The sequence below is a fragment of the Mustela nivalis genome (assembly GCF_964662115.1).
Source record: "Mustela nivalis genome assembly, chromosome: 18".
Lineage (NCBI taxonomy): Eukaryota > Metazoa > Chordata > Mammalia > Carnivora > Mustelidae > Mustela > Mustela nivalis.
Genome location: NC_139037.1, coordinates 27,089,512 through 27,110,617, shown reverse-complemented (window position 1 = coordinate 27,110,617; position 21,106 = coordinate 27,089,512). Strand labels below are relative to the sequence as shown.

General features: G+C 42.0%; 1 protein-coding gene across 1 annotated transcript in view; it reads right to left on the bottom strand.

The window, feature by feature from the left end:
• AMFR (autocrine motility factor receptor) overlaps positions 1-21,106 on the bottom strand; it is a 40,797-nt gene that overhangs the window by 19,252 nt on the left and 439 nt on the right. Inside the window, exons 2-8 of the mRNA XM_082712510.1 lie at positions 11,209-11,301; positions 7,677-7,841; positions 6,171-6,323; positions 3,919-3,959; positions 3,623-3,755; positions 1,947-2,080; positions 983-1,093 (exon numbers count right to left, since the gene is read on the bottom strand). Coding sequence (XP_082568636.1) covers positions 983-1,093; positions 1,947-2,080; positions 3,623-3,755; positions 3,919-3,959; positions 6,171-6,323; positions 7,677-7,841; positions 11,209-11,301 — 830 coding nt within the window. The remainder of the gene's footprint in view (positions 1-982; positions 1,094-1,946; positions 2,081-3,622; positions 3,756-3,918; positions 3,960-6,170; positions 6,324-7,676; positions 7,842-11,208; positions 11,302-21,106) is intronic.

Genomic DNA, 21,106 nt, shown 5'->3' with positions numbered 1-21,106 from the left:
CTGAAACCAATATGGCACTGTCTATTAACTAAAATTTAAATTGAAAAAAAGTATTTAAATTTTAAAAATTAACATTAAAATATAATATACGTGTTTAGCTACTGATGCTCAAGTTCCAAAGCCCTTCTGATATTAAGAAAAGGAGAAGAAAATTGTAGAAGAAATTGAAGAAGAAAAACAATTGGGGAATATAAAATGAGAAGAGGAAGATTAAAGATATAAAGATGAAAATTTTCTCAATGTGCAAAAATGATCACAGATGCAAAAGGCCAAAAATAGCTCAGAGGTACCTCATCATCAAAAAACATCCAATCCAGGGTGCCTGGGTGGCTCAGTTAGTTAATTCGAGTTAGTTAATCTGACTTCAGCTCAGGTCATGATCTGAGGGTCCAGGAATCAAGTGTCTGTTTCTCCCTCTCCTTCTGCCCCTCCCCCTGCCCAGGCTCTCTCTCTCAAATAAAAAAAAAATCTTAAAAAAAAAAAAAAAGATTTTCTGAAAATGCTGTTTTGGTCTTCCTGATAACATCATCAGTTTTTCTGGACTGTTCCGCGGCCCTGGTCCAATCCCCAACTCAACCCACCTCCCTGGCATGTTGCTTTTCTGTTGCTTTTGTGCATGTGCAAAACAGAGAATTACAGTCTCTTGTCCCAGTGAATGCATAAACTGTTTGAAAGCAAGGATTTCCCCCGCCCCTTTCTTTTAAATCTTGCAGGCATATCTGTACTACTTCAGGGTTTAACTTGACAAGGAATATGAAGACAGCAGACCCAGAAATGACGATGGCAGGCTGTGAGTGGGGAACGGTCCTGCCATATAGAGAAGAGGCTGAGGGATGGAGGACGACAGCCCAAAGCTTCCCACAGCACTCCCTGCCAGCCCTACAGCCGGACTGAGGTATTGTCCCCCCTCCCTTGCTAGGAGTGGTCTGGAGCATGGGCCCAAAAAGCACCCTCACGCCCTGGACAGAACACCAGTCCCTACTTGTGGAAAAGATGTCCACAGGGCAGTTTCCTCGCGGCCTGCATGGAGTCCCAGCAGATGGCACAGTCGTCATTGTTGACAGCCAGCTCCTCGGGAGTTGCAACTGCAAACCTGCAAAAGAGACGCAGCCAGCAGACCCCCTCTGTCAGTTCCCCACACGTACACTGGGTCGCAAACTTTGCCCTTTGACAGCAGTTACAAAGGTTCAAACATTTCCAACCACCAGAAACATTACACCTGCTTTCTCTTCGTAGCCCATCAAAGAGTTAGAAATGTATACACAGAAACGAACTCTGTCTTAACAACAGCTGTTAGTTCCTTCAACATAACACATTAGCTAAAAATGACTTGAGGGAACATTTTTGGGCAAACCAGAGGAGTTAAGACCCATCCCTGGAGAGCCAAACTGTTCCCCCAGACACTTAAAGGGTACCCATTCATCTCACAGCAGCAAGTTGGCAAGAAAGTTCCTCCTTTGGCGAGCTTAAGAGTGTGTATGTGTGTAAACATGCATGGGGAAGGAATAAGTGAAACCTACTTCATAAAACAGATCACAGAAGCCCAAGGAAGCTTCCACTTAAGGACAATGATGATAAAAATAATGGCATAATAAGAACTACCTAGAATTTATTGAGCAGCTATTACATACCCACCCTGTTCTAAGCATGTAACCTGCATTACCCCACTGACTCCTCCTAGCAGTTCCTGGACAAAGGCTCTGCTATCATCCCTAGAGCGGAAGCAACTGAGGCACAGAGATCTCACTAAGGTGCCCCCAAATCACAAAGTAAAGCCTCATGTAGGTGAGGATTCACACCAGGCAGTCCATCTCCAGAGCTTCCACTTATCATCTTTGCCCTGCTGTTAACAGCTAACAAGAGTGGCTCTCGGATCACCCGGGATTGCTTATTATGGAAGGTCTACAATGAGTCCAGTTGGGCAACACCGGCATGTGCTGGCTCACCTGGCCTCCATGTTGCCAACCACACGCAAGTAGTTCTTGTGCCGGCGGATTCGACGCTGCACTTCGTGGAACAGGTAACGCAGCTGCATGAAGATGACCAGGCTGGCCATGGATAACCAGATGTTGCCAAATAACTTCACGGGAAGGAGGAAAAATCAAACACACAACAAAAATGAATGGAGAGCCACTGGGTGGCTCGGTGGGTTAAGCCCCTGCCTTCGGCCCAGGTCATGATCTCAGGGTCCTGGGATCGAGCCCCAAGTCAGGCTCTTTGCTCAGCTGGGAGCCTGCATCCTCCCCTCTCTCTGCCTGCCTCTCTGCCTACTTGTGATCTCTGTCAAATAAATAAATAAAATCTTAAAAAAAAAAAAAGAATGGAAATTTGCTAGTGACAAAGGTGAAGTAGGCAGCAGAAGCTCTCATCGGTGGTAAGGGCGAGCTGGAATGACATTTCACCAAGCAAGTGCAGGTATTTCATCTCACTGCCATGACCAATGTACACACTCTTCAGCCTCGACACTCCATCACCACCTGTATTTTCTCAGGAATTAATCAGAAATTTAAAAACTTTTTATACACAAAAATATCCGTCCATGTGATTATAAAAAAGAAAACCAGTAAATGAGCAAAATGCCCTGCAGGGAAACAGTCCAGTTGTAAATTCATATAATGTAACAGTATATAGTCATTAGTTATATTTATTATAAAATAAAGTTATATATTAATATTACACTATGTTTATGTATAACATTTTTAAAAGATTGATTATATGGGAAAATATCCAAGTGACAAAAGCCAGATAAAACTATCTTAAAAAACTAGCATGTGACAAAAAATTACGTAAAGATGTGAAAATAGCAAACAGCTGAATACAATCTAAATATCTACTATGAGGGTTGGTTAATTAAATCATCATACATCTATATAATGGAATTCTTATCCTGAAGGCATTATAATGGTTCAGAAAAACTGTGGCTAACACAGGACAATACAGATAACCCATTAGCTTAAAAAAAAAAAAAAAGGCAAAACTAAACTGTATGTCGAAAATACAATCTCAATTTATGACTGTATGTATTTGAATATAAAAAGCAGCAATAAATACAATAAAATGTTAAGTTATCCCTGGGCATTTAGGAGAGCTTTTTAAATAAAAGCTAATTTTTTTTTTTAAGATTTTACTTATTTATTTGACAGAGACAGATCACGAGTAGGCAGAGAGGCAAGCAAAAAGAGAGAGGGGGAAACAGGCTCCCCGCTGAGCAGAGAGCCCGACTCGGGGCTTGATCCCAGGACCCTGAGATCATGACCTGGGCCAAAGGCAGAGGCTTAACCCACTACCCCCTACAAAATAATGGCTACGTATCAGCAGCCACAGAAACTAGGCAGGGCATACGGAATCCCCTTAATTTCATGGTAGAAGAATGACCAGTGTATTGGTCAGTGGAGTTCACAGAGTGTCGGAGGACAACAAACTCCTCCTCAAGTTGGGCTCTAGCCAAAGGGCACATGATTATTCTACACCCAGCCGCAAAAAGACAGAGGGACACAGCTGCGTCTGTTTTGAGAGATTTTACGCAGCTTACCCATAAACGTTTCATTTCTCATGGACTAACCAGGATTCCTGATTCTAAAACACTTAGCTCTCTGTTAGAGCTCCTTCTGCAGAAGCTTACCAACATGTGAATATGGTGCATGAGGTCCAGGGACAAGAGAGTGAGCTCCATGACAAAATCTGTGTAATAGACATAGGTTCCTTTTCCTTCCCACGTCCCTTCATGGTTGAGGTCCCAGAGGTGAATTACATAGCTGCAGTGAACAGAGAAACATCATTTTAGCAATTTACTATTACAGCTTAATCTGGCTTAAACATGACGCAGTACAGTCACATTTTTATAGATTTTATATATGTGACACTTAAAACCGACTTTATGAGTAGACCTAATCGCCTCCCTCCCAAATTTCTACTCACCGTAAAATCACATGAGCAGTCCTCACTGTCACAAGAAGAGACTATAAAGAAAGATGTAGTTCTTCTTTAGTAAAATTTGGAATTGCTCAGGCCAAACTTAACTTTTACGAAAAGATAAAAGGCAAGCATTTCTCAGTTCAACTAAAACACAGGTTATTCAAGCGGGGGGGACGGTGGTGGGGGCACAGTGGTGGGGAACGGGATGAATGCATTCAGAAGGCACAAACTTCCAGTCACAAGATAAATCAGGACTGAGGATGTCACATCCAACATAATGACTAGAATTAACACTGCTGTGGCACATCTGAAAGCTGTGGAGAGGGCAGATCCTGCAAGTTCTCATCACAAGAAAACCCCTTTCTTTCTTTTTCTGTATCTCTACTGAGATGATGGATGTTAAGGAAGCTTACTGTGATAATGACTTCACAATCTATGTCAGTTATTCGTTAGGCTGTATACCTTAAACTTACACAATGCTGTGTGTCAGCTGTATCACAACAAAACTGAAAGCAAAAAAGGAAGGTTGTTCAAGCTTACCAACTATTTTGATCTGCTTCAAATTTCCATGGGATGGTTTCATGACCTAGAAACCAACTTTCATTGAGCCTTTTTCTATTAACATTGACTGATTACACCTGACCATCTCCTGGGGCTGCCTTCCACGATCTTGAGGTTCATTCTAGTAGTTTGATGATCACTTCTATCTTATACAGCAGAAAGTCCCCATCATGATTCTCTCAAAGGGTGTTTGAATACTTGGTGATCCCATACCCAAAGGATAGTTCAGGTCCCCCAATCCAAGACGAGTACCTGCTCTCTACATAATGCTTTGTCCACTCCCCTTGCCCACACAAAAGCAAAAAGAATGAAGAATAAACTAAGACCTTCATGGTATTTTATACTATAGAAATTGACATTTTAAAAAACTCCTCTTAAAATACCAGACTAGAACTATTACATTGTTTGAGAATTGAAAATCCCAATTTATAAACGGAAAATATTTTACATAGAGAAACACTATAAATATAAAAATATGATTATGTTTAAAATATATAATCTGTAACATTATTAATTATCTTAAAACAATCAACAGTAATGAGCTAAAATTAAAATATGTATGTAGTATGATCCAATAGGCCTAATTTAAATATCTTTATTTATACCTTTTCCAAAATTTGGCTTAATATTAATAAAAGTAAAAAGCAGGAAAGTCAGACTATCATGCAAATGGTGATTTATTATAAAATATATCTAAAGCACACTAATAAAAAAAATCAGTGCAAAAAAATTTTTAAGATTTTTTCAAAAGAGATACATACAGACAGTAATCAGTTAGAACTGCGAATGTCTTACTAAGTACTTAAATGTTCCTTTCCTAATTTTATTTACACTAATACAACTTATTCTGAAATCAATGCTATTAGGCAAAATTTCAAAAAATATTAAATTTTAAAAAATAACCTCTTATCCCCAACATGGGGCTCAAACTCACGACCCCCAGATCAAGAGTCACACACTCAACTGACCCAGCCAGGCACCCCAATAAATTTTAATCCTCTTCTAATAAATTCCCAAATAGTAGTTCAAATTTTGTGTTTCAATATTAACTTTAATAATCTATTATTTTTTTCACTTAAGAGTAGCAATTATGGTAAAGATAAAAAATATCTTGCCTTTGGCTGGAGGAAAAAAGCAAAGATAGCAATTTAATATAAGGACATACAAAAAATTTTTATTTCTATTGAATGAACTTAGTATTTTCAGAAAGGTTTAAAAAATAAATTTTAAATACACATGAATATCTCAGACTAGTCTTCCAAAATAAAGACTAGAACTTAAATATTTATATTATCCTATACAATTTTAATTTATACATACCTAAAAAACCCAATTTTTGGATTGTGCCATTGCTCAATCTGAACCTTAAATAATTCACTGTACCCTCTAACCAGTTTCCCCATTTATGAACAGGAATAATCAAATGAGTCAAAACACATGAGATATTAAGAGCAACCCTCAGCATATAGTAAGCACTACACAAATGTTGGCAAAAATAATTACCTTTACCATGTTGCAGCAAGGATTACAGGAAATCATACATGTTCTCCTTCAATACCAGTACCCAACACAAAAGCAAGGAATTCAAAATAGGCTTGTTAAAACAAAAGACCAACTCTCTCTCAGTCACCGCATGTGTGAATTGCAAATCTATAGGAGCATGATCAGAACGAATGCCCGCGTCCACATCTCACCTCCGCTGCCATGAAAGCCAGTGTGTGCATCCCATGGGTGTAGCCTGTGACACAACAGACGACTGCTAATCCACAGCAAGAAAGCAGCATTGCGATCAACAGAGACAGAACTCGCCCGTGGCTACTCATGGGTGTGGTGGGAGAAAATGAAAGCTGAAATGTACAAAACAGGACAAGGAAGTTCATTCTTCTTCACGGCAGTGTTAAGCTTCCCTAAGAAACTCGAGGTTAGTCTTGGTGTCTGTGCTCAGGAACCGGGCTTAGCAGCACTGCCCAATGCTAAGCACAGACCAGCACCCCACCACCGCCAGATGGTTAAGACTGTCCAACCAACCTAAACACGAGCACGAGCTAATTACTTAGAGATCTTTATCACTTATTTTACAGACTATAAACAACATACACCATATTTTCATCTCAAATTCTCAAGGATCCTCCGCCTACCAGTGGGATGATAAGCCTCTCTCCAAGCAATTTTCCAAACGTATGCAATTCTCTCAACACTCAACAGCACTCCAGACCGCACCATGTTCTGTTGTTTCTTTCTCAATCCTGCTCTCCCCCTCCTCCTGAAAATTCACTTGGAGCGAGCGTATTCCTACCATCTTTAGGGCTGGGACAGAGGAAATGTCATCCGGTGCGGAGCGCCCCCTATCTCAATGTCCCGATGACAGTATACAAGGAGAGGCAAGGGCGGGGCGGGGGGGGGGGTGCGCAGAGGCCCAAGGGCTGGGAAGTCTGAGCTGGATGGTGGAAGCAACAAACCCGTTAGGGAGGTTGGACAAGTATCAAACCCGTTAGGGAGGTTGGGCACTAGCTCTCTTGACCCCTAGACGGCTTTTGGACTGAGATGAACTCACACAGAGGTGCAGGGACCTCCTGTCCCCGAGGACCAGGTGAGACAAGGAGTAAATGAGGCCCCGGAGCAGTGTAACGGAGCGGTGCCCGGGGGCACTGAAGAGCGAGATGTCACCCCCCCAACAACTCTGATCTGAAGCGGAGAAGCAGATCTCATACCCAGACAGAGAAGGATTCACTTCTCTCAGGACCTAGGGAGGCAAGAGGGCTAATTCAGCCCTTGCCCACGGAAACAATGTAAAACAATCTAAGCTAGTCCAAAAGAAGGCTCCAAGAATCAGAGGGGGAAAAATGGAAGGAGACTGGAGCAGAAAGTATCTGGAAGACAGCAGCTTTTATTCCGTTTATACACTAAGCTTTCCTCGTGCTGTGATGGAACAGTTTGTTGAGAGTGAACTGACCCCACTAGGGCTGTAACACAGTCTGCTAGTGCGGGGGCGGGGGGGGGGACCTCAGGAGGAGACACTGATCCTGCATTCTTTGGCTGCTGCAAGAAATGCCTCAAGAAACAGGCGGCGGCTACCTGATCTAGGAGCCTTGCCCTGGAGACCTACCCAGTACGTGCCCGTTATGGCTCCTTCATCTTACACAACTCAAACCTGGCAAACGTGTGACTAAGCAAGCAAAGAGCTCTGGCTGAAAACTCACATATTCGAATCGGTCCTTGCAGAGCTGAACCATCAGATGTAGAAATACAAGTCCAGCAAACCAGAGGCACCACATGACCACCTCTTCCACCGTCTGCACATTCAGCACACCAAAAATGAAAATGAACTTGTAGAAAATAAAATTCCAGAACTTGTCTTTGAGGTGCTGAAAAGACAAATATTTATAAAGGTTAGTACTATTTCATCTAACCTATTTAAGAGATGTTAACACGACAAAAACTGGCTGCCCTGGAGAAGATATATCCTATATTCAGCTTTCTAACATTTGTTCACAAGACAGCAGAAGGTAAAAAAAATAAACAATAAACTCTCCGAAGAATAAAGGTAAGGCCCCTAGAAAGTCATGTGTAGACTCTGGGTTGTAACCCTTGGTCAGTTATAAAGTTTTAGCCATCAAAAGGAGAGTGATATTCGTCTAGTACCCTGCATATTAAGAATAATACAAATACTGCCAACACAAAATTTTTAAAATGGTGAAGGTTACAAGTATCATTTTTAATACTTCTGCTCTTTGGATTCATAAACAATAGAAAAGATTAGGCTTGTTCTTTTTAAACATCCTTCAGATTAACAAATACCATATGTTTATTCACCAGTCTATACTTGGTAAGAAAAGTCAAACAAAAATGATGCCTTAGCATTTTTATGCATTTCTCTTTTCTTCTTCCTAATGTGCAAAACCTTAATTTTGCACACTGCTTTATTTCACTTCTCACATTCTGAGAACCTGACCAGTTGTCAGTGAATAATCCATGAATATACCATTTTAGCGGTTACAGATGGACAATGCAATTGTTTTCGTCTCCATTCGGAAAATGTTGTAATGAATATCTTGGCCAGAGTTTGTATTTCTTCAGCATTATGGAATCAAAGGTTATGAATGTTTTTGCAGTTTCTAATAAGTACCACCCTGGTTTCCAAAGAAGTTGGATAAATGTACTCTCCCAGGGCTGGAGGAAGAGTAACTCTGTCTATATGGAGGACATCGGTTTTTAAAATCAAGGTCAAGGAGGGGAGTCTAGCCCCTAAAACACACTACTGAGCCATCTGTGGGAAGGGTGAGAGCTGAGCAAAGAGGTAAGAATGAAACAGGACTCCTAAGTACATTCTCAGAAATTGTTCTGAACCATAAGAGATGTCTCACAAATTCAAACAAAACAGAAAAAAGCAAAACTGAATAGAAACAGAAATAACTGAACCTAAATGTGTAACAAATGAAGGACTACTGAAAGATAAGATTATTATTTTGGGCACTTCTACGCACTATACTGACTGTACATCGTTTGCACAAAGAACAAAGGAAGCTAAGAACCTTTGGTGAACGCCTGCTTCCAGATCAAGGACAGGTGAACAAGGTGAACGCAGGACATCTTGTGCTTAGGTTTTGAACCTTCAGCCCACCATGTATTTGCTATGCGACTTGCGATGAGTCACTTAACGTTCCTGTGCTTCGGTCTCCCCACCTACAAGGTGGGCCTCCTGAGCCTGGTGTCCCCTCCCAGAACCACTGGGGAGACCGACTAGGCTCCTATACATACAGTGCTGGGACATGCACCATAGCAGGCATGACGTGCCCGAAAAAAGAAAATTCCTTGCTCTAAACTTCCACGGAAGAGTCTCTTTTTTTATCCCGCTTTCAGCGTTCAGTGTCTCTGCCTCCAGCGAGACTTTATTTCTTGAACTTCCCTGAATCACCCACAGAGCAAACCCATGTCAATTCTGCAGAGTTCTAGCTCAAACTAGTGTTTGATAAATGCCGCCGGATGACACACATCAGAACAAAAGTCATCATGGTGGCGAGCACAGCAGAATGTCTAGAGAGCTGTGAATCACCGTGGTGGAGAGCTGAAGCGAAGGTATCGCTGTGTCTCAGCTATACTCAAATAACAAGCTTTAAATAAATAAGTAAGATAAAGATGTGATCTGAACCGAAAAACTCGAAGTAGAATCACAGATGTGCCCGTTACCTCTAGAGATGGTAAAAATCTCTGCAATGCTCCAGGGTAATGTGTTCTGAAAATTTTGAGCGGATACTTACCATTTCAGGAAAATGAAACCAGTAGATGGAGGCCCACTGGTGCCAGATCAGTCCACCCGCGAGGAGATGGCTTGCCTAGCCTGACCAATGTCTGGCCTGCAAGCCAGAAGATTTTCTTCACAAAGAAAGAAGCATCAAAAGGGGCTTTTGATTCCTACCCCAAAAATGACCTCCCATGGATGCTACACCTGGGAGACACATGGAGTTGATATTTTGGAGAAAGTGCTGAATATTCACCAGCGAAAACTCTCTGGGAGAACAAACAGTCCTGCTCGTAAGAGCCCTGCATCCAAGGGCTCAAGCGCACACTAACCTCGGTTAAGCTCGGAACTAGGACCTCAGCTGATCTGGTAACAGGGGACCTGGGTAGAAAGAGTAGGTAAGGAGTGAGGCCAATAGAAGTTCAAGGTAGCAGGTCCCTGTGTCTCATCGCTGAGATAAGAAAAAGTGAAATCTAGTTCTGTTTGTATGTTGTCGTTTTAAGGCCAGTTCTAAATTCTTATTTGTAGACACACCATTCTACATTCCACGCTAAAATCCTTGGGTGCCTGCCAGTCTGTACAGCATGCTTGTGGCGCCTTCATTAAAAGCATGTCCTGGGGGCACCTGGGTGGCTCAGTGGGTTAAGGCCTCTGCCTTCAGCTCAGGTCGTGATCCCAGAATCCTGGGATCGAGCCCCACATCGGGCTCTCTGCTCAGCGGGGAGCCTGCTTCCCTTCCTCTCTCTGCCTGCCTCTCTGCCTACTTGTGGTCTCTGTCAAATAAATAAATAAAATATTTTTAAAAAATAAAAATAAAAAAAAATAAAATAAAAGCATGTCCTGCTCATATACATGTACCTTCTGGGAGTAATGTCCCAATGTCAGACTATGCCACCTGAAACAAAACAAGTCACCTAATCTTCTGCTTGTGGAAGGATGAATCTTGTCCAAGGGGAGAAATTTAAATCTCTCAGTAATTCCTTTGGAAAAGAACCTATATTCTAAAGAGGGTTGTTCATTATTATTCAAACTAAAACAAAAACAAACGTCTGCTTCCTTAAAAACTGCACTCATGAGAGTCATGGGGAAAAGAGCTACAAGAAGCAAGCAGGACTGGGACAACTTGGCTACACTGAACATGAACTGTGGATTCCAGAAAGTATTTTATCAATGCTAAGTTTCCTGATTTTGAGCATTATGCTACGGTCACCTAAGAAAATGTCCTTGCTCTTGGGAAATACATACTGAAGTATTTGGAGGGACAGAGGTATGATGTCCACAACTTATTCTCAAATGGGTCAGAAAAAATATAAAGAAAAGACAAATGTGAAAGCACATGGGACAGAATGCTGACAACGGCGAATCTGGGTAAGGGGCACACGGACGCTCTTCAGAGTAGTCGTGCAATCCTTCTGTAAGTTTAAAATTATATCAAACACAAGTAAAAAAAAAAAAAATCTGGTCACTAGAATCCATCCTAAGGTTAGACTTACCTGCCTCTCACTCACTCGAAGAGGGCCAAACACGATACACTGGATTAGCTTAGCCACCAACATCAAAACACAGCATGCGGTATTTACTAGAACCTGTATACAAACCAAAGGAAGAAAGTTTATTTCCTCCTGTTGAAAAATAAAGGCAGGTGTAAATATTTTGTATTAGGAATTCAACAATCACTTCTAAGGACTGGGCCTCCACAGTTCCCTGCCATTACAAGATTAGGAATATTTGAAGGCACACACTTTTATGAGTGTTGGTGGCAGAGATGGCACCGGCTCACCAGTTAATCACAGAGCCCTGACCCAGTATGTACCATCCAGCAGGCCACCTTCCCCTTCAGCCCTGACTGCACTGTACAAAAGGTGCAGAACTGTATGTACCTTGTAAGCCATAGGTATCTCTTAGGTGTATCATTTCCTACATTAAGATTTTGGGAGCCTTGAAGAAAGCTCTTCTAGAAGTTGAGGTTATCATGAACTAAAACCCAGCACCCAAACATCCTTCTCTCCCCTGCCAAACAAATAGCAGATGAGGAGGAGAGTGCTGATGGTCCCAAAAAAGCCACAAGACCCTGTACATATATAGGGATATGTGTATATACACATATGTACTACAATGGGACAATCTACCAGCCAAAAGATAAATGTTCTCGGAGCACAGTGCGGGCCTTCAAGGAATGGATCCGGGGCATCAGAGGGGAAAGGAACTGAGGAACCGGGAAGAAGGAAGAAGCAAACTGGCAGGGCTGTCTGAGAACCGGAAGGCCACCAGGAGCCACCACTACAAAACCAAGGCCTTCTTCAATAGGAGATGGGAAATCTTCTCTTTCCTTAGATAATTAAGAGATGGAGATCCCCACACCTAAACAATAAATCTAATGCTCTCAAAATGAAAGAGTGGGCTGCCCTTGACCAAGAAGCTAGTGGGACACATCTTACCACTGATGCTCAAACGATTTTTTAAAACTCTGCATGACCCCAAAAGCCAAAAAGACCCAAAAAGTCTTTTGATAAAGACAGTAAACATGACTTGTATTGAGAACACATGGAAATGAACCCCAACTCAATGTAAAGACTGATTCAAGCTTTGATTCACTAACTTTACAGGAAGATGGCCATAATCTTCTTCCCAGGTCCTTCCTCCCTCTATTTTTAAAAGAAGCAAATGATACTATGGGAGAAAAAAAAAAAAAGACCAAAAAAGTAATATAAGGAAACAAGTTCCTTCAGATCTAGGTCTTCAGGTCCCTCTCAGGACCTCGCATCATCCACCCCTTCGGGAGAACACACACAATGGCAGCCCCAATTCCTTACAAAAAGATTAAATTACGTTTAGTCCTATTCTGCCTAATGGGACAAGGAAATACGTGATATGGTCTTAAAGAATTAAAAAAAAAATAGTTTGGCTGAAACTGCTCTGGTCATTAATTAAACCTGCAAATAATCAGGAAAAATCCAAATCAGTTACCCAAAACATCCTATATCCCTAATTTGTGACTCCCTGGTTGAAGAGCCCTATACAAAACCGCCCAAAAAACAGCTTAGAAAACTCATTTTTAAGGAGATGAAAAAGATGTGCAGGTTTCTTTTCATTGTGTTTGAAACCAGCCAATGGGAACTTTAGTCATGCTAATTAAGAAAAACTTAATCAAACAAAACCACAACCACAATCCTTCATGCCGCATCTCCTAGCTGAGCAGTTTTGGGTTTTTTTTGTTTTTGTTTTTGCTTTTTTGGTTTTTTTAAAGTAAACTCTACCCCCAACGTGAGGCTGGACGTCACGACCCTGAGATCAAGAGTTGTATGTTCTATCGACTGAGCCTGCCAGGTGCCCCTGAACGGAATTTTTTAAGTCAGCCAAACATCCCCTGGTCTAATTACAACACAGTTTAAAAAAAGAATTCTTGCTGGTTTTGCATGTAGTAGCATAGGAAATAAAGAAAGTCTGCACATTGACAATTACTTGTTCAAGGCATGTGGGAGGTTAAGAGAAGTGGGGGAGCTCTAGACCCTGCAAAGAGCTTTTAGAATCTACAGGACACAGAACTTGATAAGCATCTAACAACACACCTCGCAGGCTCCAGGGACAGCAATCAATACAGGAGAAGAAAGTAAACTTGGGTGGCTTAATCATTGCTCTATCCAAAAGCACATTCTCATATATCTTGGGTTACAAAACAAAAAGTAGAGTATTATTTACTATTTCTCAGTTACATTTCTTAAAGTTCAAAAATACAGTTTAAAAAATCATCTTTTTTTTAAACGGAGTCTGTCATAATTCTATCACTCACAGATAATCATTTATTTTAATTTCAATATAAGATTTAAAAATTAGCAAGGATAAGGGGGGGAAAGGAGAAAATATACTGATACTAGAAAGGGAATTTATGTAGAAAGGAGCTAACTTTCTGTGAACTTAATATGAAAGCTAGAGCTACACAGAATTGAAACTAAATTGCAACTAATAATGATTTTAAGATGATGAACAAAGTGTTTTTAAAAACACCTTAACGATTATTAATAGCTATTCTATGTCTATTTATAGAAAAATGACTTAATATATGATAAATTCTCACCTGATTAAAGCCTTGAAAATTACAAATATGGAAATAACATAATTGTAGCATTCCTCACTTAAAAGCAAATCCCATCAACTACACTTCAGTTAGAAAAAAAAAAAATCGCCTATACAAAAAAAAGTTTTAAAAATGGGGGCCTCCTGGGTGGCTCAGTCAGTTAAACATCTGTCTTCAGCTCAGGTCATGATCCAAGGGTCCTGGGACAGCACCGGGCATCAGGCTCCCTGCTCAGCAGGAAGCCTGCTTCTCCCACTCCCTCTGCCTGCAGCTCCCTCTGCTTCTGCTCTATCAAAAAATTTAAAAAATCTTTAGAAAAAAATTTTCTTACCATGGTCCTACATGTGAATGTTTGCTAAATTTCACACTGTATGAAACCATTTGTTCCTGGGCTTTCAAATAGGACAGAAAGCGAAATAAATGGATAAGTGGTGTTTTCTAACTGAAATATTTCATTCTAAAAAATTAACTAAATACATTAAAGCAAATCCCAACCAGTAATATTCTTACAGAAACCACACGTTAACCCAGATGTAAATCCACCTTCTCACCTCCAATAATCAAAACGAGGCTCACCTCTAGCACGCCTGGTCTGCACCACACATTATCCACATAGACCACACCAAAAGTGCTAACTTCGCTTTATCTGTTCTATGCAACTAGCTAGTTTTTCCTTGCAGGCAGAACCCAGACTGAATGTAAAGATGAGGAGTTCATCACTGGAGCCCTGTTCGCCAACAGCAGAAAAATGGAGAACAATTAAATGTCCATCAGAGAGGCAAGTTCAATAAACTGCCAGCCAGCCATTCGGTGGAATACAATGAAGCCAGGATAACTAACTCAGCAGCTCTCTACTAGCATTGTATGGAACCTTCAAGATAACTCGTTCACTGTTAAAAAAGCAAGGTGTAGAAATGCCATTACCATGCTACCCTGTATGTAAGAGAAAGCATATGCATATGTACACACAGATTCATCTGTATCATCATAGATGGGAATAGTGTCAAGGACTTGAACAACCTGGATGTTTCTTGGCCTTCTACTTCTACTAATTACAAAAAAGTGGTACTGGGGGTGGGGCGCCTGCGTGGCTCAGTCGGGGAACCGTCTGCCTTTGGCTCAGGTCATGATGCTGGGGTCCTGGGATGGAGACCTGCATTGGCCCCCTGCTCGGCAGCGGAGCTTCCTTCTCTCTCTCCCTCTGCCCCTGTTTGTGTGTGTGCTCTCTCTCGCTCGCTCGCTTGTTCGCTGTCTCTCATATAAATAAATAAAATCTTAAAAAAAAAAAAAAAAGAAAAGAAAAAAGGTGGTAATGGCCACTTCTGAGAAAGAGAAGCAGAAGACATACTTTTCACTGTACCTCACTGAGACTTCTGCACCGTGACCATGCATTATTTAATTTTTTTAATTAATTTTTCTTTCTTTCTTTCTTTTTTTTTTTTAGATTTTATTTATTTGACAGAAAGAGAGATCACAAGTAGGCAGAGAGGCAGGCACAGGGAGAGGGGGAAGCAGAGAGCCTGATGTGGGGCTCAATCCCAGGACCCTGAGATCATGACCTGAGCCGAAGGCAGAGGCTTATCCCACTGGGCCACCCAGGCGCCCCTTTAATTAATTCTTCTAAAGTTTAGAGTCTATTAAACTTTCTGACCAGTTCTGAAGTTCCACATTTATTTTTCTCACCATCGTGGGAGACTGATAACTAGCAATCCCAAACTGGGTGGCCTCAGTGATCTTGTTACATGGTGTTCCTACTGTACTAAAATGCTTCAGAAGTTTCTCTTATCTGTGCCAATGTAAAAACCTTAAATACTATTTTTAAAACCTCAGGAAACATCTTTCTTTTGTGTTAGCCTACAAAAAGAAAAAAAGAACAAAACAAGTTTTGTTTGTTCTGAGCAGCCTATAACAAAAAACATCAGATAGTAGTGACCCCAAGGAACTCCTACTTAATCAGGCTTAAAGTAATTCCCTTTAAGTCCCCATAAGAAAATTTCCCTCCCAGAATGGGTCTACTGTGCTACTTGGGAACAACAGAAACTAAATTATAAGACAGTTTGGCTTGAGAGGAAAAGAGAAAAGAGCAGATAACTCTGAAACAGCTTAGCCACGTTTTTCACTGTGTAACCCTGGAGGTATTTTTGGTGCTGTAACACGCTGGCCACCAATGGGGTGTGATTTATGAGCTTGTAATGAAAGCTGGTTAAAGTACCAGGAACTGTCTCAAGAAGAGAATCAATATGGTTATTTCTTAGTCTCCTACTTAACACCAGTACTAACCACCACCTCCCCCACACACCATTGTCTCTTCCCTGGAAGAACAACTAGAACACGTTATCTCTCTGCAGGCTCCCTGTGACAAGTATAAAATGACATAATGAAGCACTTGGGGGTGCTCTGGGTTGAGCGACCAACTCTTAGTTTCAGCTCTAGTAATGATCTCAGGGTCGTGAGACTGAGCCCTGGTCGGGCTCCATGCTCAGAGAGTTTAAGACTCTCTTTCCCTCTCCCTCTGCTGCACCACCCTCCCCAGCATTCATGCTCTTTCTCTCTCAAATAAATGAATAAATCTTAAAAAAATAAATAAATACAACACAATAAAATGCAAAAATGCATACTCCTCCTTATCACATTGATGACAGTGTTCCTCTTTTCACAATATCAGGGATCCTTCCTATATTTTTCAGTTGTTTATCTAGGCTTATATCCTCTTATTCAGAAGTGTTCCCTTTTTCCTTAGCAGCCCAACTTTTCTTTTTTTTTTAATTTTTAAAAAAATTTTTAAGATTTTATTTATTTGACGGGCAGAGATCACAAGTAGGCAGAGAGGAAGGCAGACAGACAAAGAGGAGAAAGCAGGCTCCCGGCAGAGCAGAGAGCCTGATGTGAGACTCGATCCCAGGACACTGGGATCATGACCTGAGCGGAAAGGCAGAGGCTTTAACCCACTGAGCCACCCAGGTGCCCCTGCCCCAACATTTCTAAAGCTAATATTTTTCTCTAAACTTCACTGGAATAGTCAACTCATAAAGACTCAAACCTAGTAAATTACTTTTAATCCCGAAGTTTCATAATTACATGAAGATGGGCTCTTTAAAACAGGAGTCAGCAACGTTTTCTCTAATGGGCTATCAGGTAATAAATGTTTTAGGCTTAACAGGCCACACTCACCATCAAATAATCTTCCCCTTAAAAAAAAATTTTTTTTGAAAAATAAAAAAACCATCATTAGCTAAATGGACTGTACAAAACAGGCCAGGCCAAACAGGCCACCAGTTTGCCCACCCCTGCTCTAAATGGTCAGTTGTTCACTTTCCTCCATTTTGTGCCCCCCCCCCCCACCGAGATGTGTATTTATATTACTTGATTTGCATATAACTATGTCAGAACCTTAACACTTATATTCTCATTTCTCCATTTTACCATGTCCTGATCTTATAATTTTAGAAGCAAATCTGAAAAAAAGGAAAATAAAAAACAAGAAAGGAGACAGTAATGAAAATAATATGAATAAAGGAGTAGAAAAGCCAAACACTCCTGTACAATCCAAAACAATATGGAATAGAGGGGCACCTGGGTGGCTCAGTGGGTTAAGCCTCTGCCTTCAGCTGAGGTCATGATCTCAGGGTCCTGGGATCGAGCCCCGAATCAGGCTCTTTGCTTGGCAGGGAGCCTGCTTCCTCCTCTCTCTGTCTGTCTGTCTGTCTACTTGTGATCTCTTTTTGTCAAATAAATAAAATCTTAAAAAAAAAACATATAATACAGAATGGATCAAGAGGTACTTAACCAAAGGGCCACCTGAAAATTATAAAATAAGCCTAGGTCACGTAAAATAAAATTAGGTAAAAAACCTAATCTCGAATGAAACTTTAGAATGAAAGTTCTAGAAAGACATGAAGAAACAAGTGATCACATCAAACCTGGGTGTTTGCTAGTGTGAGAACCCTGGAGTCTCCCCTTGAACCTATTCTCAACACCCACACGGTGGGTGGGGGGCGCAATTGGAGAGACCTCTTTGGGGGAGGTCTTAAATCACAACATCTCCAGGCCTCTTGCCACCCTCACCACTGCTGCCACAGGTCACTCTGGAGAAAACCGTTTCATCATGACAGCCCCTCTCCCCTCCCCTCCCACTTAAACCCTATGGCCCACAAAATAATGTCCATACTCCTTAGAAGGGCTGGCAAGGTTTACATAATCTGACCCTCACCCCACATCTTATGCTCCCTAATCCATTTCTCAACCATTAGTAAAAAAATCACCTGGGGGCTCCTGGGTGGCTCAGTGGGTTAAGCCTCTGCCTTCAGCTCAGGTCATGATCTCAGGGTCCTGGGATCAAGTCCCGTATTGGGCTCTCTGATTGGCAGGGAGCCTGCTTCCTCCTCTCTCTCTCTGCCTGCCTCTCTGCCTACTTGTGATCTCACTCTGTCAAATAAATAAATAAAATCTTAAAAAAAAAAATCACCTGGGACATTTATCAAAATGAAGACTCCAAGGCTCTGCCTTTCCCCTTAAGTGATCCCTGGATACTATCTGAGAAACTACATTTTTCAAGTACCAGGTTGCCATTTTGAGACATATACCCCACTCTTAATGATAGGACCCAAGGGAGTTGTAATTTAAGAGCCCAGTTTATGAGCCATTCAGCACAGGCCCTGTACTACCTTTTATATACCATCTGAGCTTCATACTCCGTTTTCTCTCCTTAAAATACACCATGCAGCTTGCTGAGATCCTTCTTACCTCCCAAGGCTGGGTTCAAATATCATCTTCCAAGCATACTTCCCCTAGGCATCATTTTCTCTTTCCTCCAGACGCTGCCATATTTTTTTTATGGATCTATTATGACTTACCAAATTTTGCTTTATTTGTCTATGGACTGTTTCAATATGGACTGTTTTGAGCGTGAGGGAAAGGGTTCACAGCTATGCCCTCCAGATTGCCCCAAATGGTTACCTCTGAAAGGTTCTGAATTGAGTTTGTTAATCAAAACTTCCTGTTGGGCGCCTGGGTGGTTCGGTGCCTTAAAGCCTCTGCCTTTGGCTCAGGTCATGATCTCAAGGTCCTAAGATCGAGCCCTGCATCAGGCTCTCTGCTCAGCAGGGAGCCTGCTTCCCCTCCACCTCTCTCTCTGCCTGCCTCTGCCTACTTGTGATCTCTGTCACAATAAATAAATAAATAAATAAAAATTAAAAAAAAAAAAAAACCCTCCTGAGATGCTATCAGACGTGTATTAATTTAAATTGTGCTCTACAAAGATAAGTTTTAGAGATTCCAGTATGCCAAACAACAGCTACGAGGATTTGCAAACTGGCAGAAAGATCAGTTTTTGATTTGTCTTGCTTGGTTTTTAAAAAATTGAATCTGAATGTCTTTGGGCAGGGTGCCAAAGGGATCCATTTTGACCAATGCCCCACCAGATATCACTCGATCATGCTATCTGTCAGCCTAAGGAAGCAGGCTTTGGAGACAGTGGCTCCTGCTCAGCTACTAGAGCAGAAACTACGCCATGGGTGAAGAGGAAAGCTTCCAGAGCACACGTGGAGGGTCTGAGAAACCCAAGGCAGGCCAGCATGAAAGCAGGAAAACAATTAAGATCAACTGAAAAAGGAAAACAACCATCAACAGATCAGGAAGAAAAGAGAACCTGCTTTAGGTAAGACCTCTAATGAAAAGGCTGGGGGGGAAATTGGAAATTTCTCAAAATGGAAATTTTCTCAAAAGAAATGATTTTCACAGGATAATCAACAGGCTTTATGCAGCGTTTTATGAAGAGGTGTTAACCTGGAATTTGAACACGAGTTTGGTAAAAACAAAAACAAAAAACTCTTAGGGGAAAAAAAAAACACTAAATAATACTAGTAGTTCTATAGTAGTTACAACTCAAAGGCTTATTTAGGTCTCGTACTTATGTTATCAAAGAATACATTATAATCTAAACATTTGGCAGAAACACTCTTCACCTCACTTTAAGTTGTTTACCTGCTAACTCAAATGAAAAAATAGATTGGAAATTAAGACAAAAGAGAGGTGACGTGAGTTCTTTCTCTTCTCCCTTCTTTCCTACTGTTTACACAGTACCAAAGTCATGTACACAGCAGTGAAAGAATAAAACTTCACACCTCACTGTCTTCTAATAATCTCTTCATCAGAAGGACCAGAAGACTTAATCCACAGCCCACCGAGTTCATAAATCCCACAGCTTCCTGATGAAGCACAGAGGGATTAATTATAACAAATGAGTTGTGTATCATTCTCTATCTTTGGAATATTAATCTTAGTCATTTACAGCCTACTCTTAACCCCAAATGGGAACTGTAAGAGAAGACAAGCCCCAAGACACCCTAGTGAGCCCAAGTGACAGACCTAAATCCTGGAGCAACTTTTCTGATCATTCTGTGTCTGCGTGTGTGCACGCACGTGTGCATGTACACGCCTGGCATTCAAGACCAAGGTGGAACCAAAGTTCTTCCAAAATACCGTTGATCTGCCCAGCTTGAAATTATCTGTCCTAACAAGCGAAACCAGCCTGTATGCCTTGTAGGTGCTGCTTTATCTTGCACTGGCAGACAAACTGAAAACACTGTTTTAAAATGGTTCACTAAAAGGAGAAACTCCTGAGTGAAAACGATGAGCCAGCTCTCGACTGCGAATGTTTTACTGCCTTCAGACATCAAAGGAAACTGTCATGAATCACCAGGTAAAGGCAGCAGGAAAGAAAGCACGGGTTGTATGTGTGTTTGACCCAAACAGGACAACCATATACGTAAGGGCAGAAAGAAAAGAAAAGTTAGGGGAGAGAGCCAGTCTCCTCACACAAATGTCCCAACACACCCAGATGCGTAAAATTCTCCCTTGGCCAACACAAGATTCGTCTCTGCCCCCTCCTCTTCACTGGCAGCCCATTACTAACATTCCCGTGCGGACCGAGCCGGAAAAGCCTTTCAACTTCCCTCCACAATTCCCTGAACCGCCGGGGTAACCGGCTCCCGGAGGTCCTCGAGTTTCCCTCCCGGGGTCCCTCGGGCACCCCACCCCCCCACTCCCTAGACTCTTCCCCTCCCCGGGCCCGGCCGCGTGCCCTCCGCGCCTCGGGGAGCCCCTTCCTCAAGCCACCCCCGCTGTCGGCCCAGCTGCTCTCTCGGCGCCCCCCGGGCCACCCCGGCCCCTCAGCCTTCGGTCCGCCCGCAAGCTCCCCGGCGGACCCCGCCCCCCCAGGCCCCGCAGCCGCCGGCCCCGGGGAGGCGACCCCGGCCCAGCCACGCCCCCCGCACATAATGGGTGACATGGCGGCCCCCACCTCCCGCCAGCTCCCC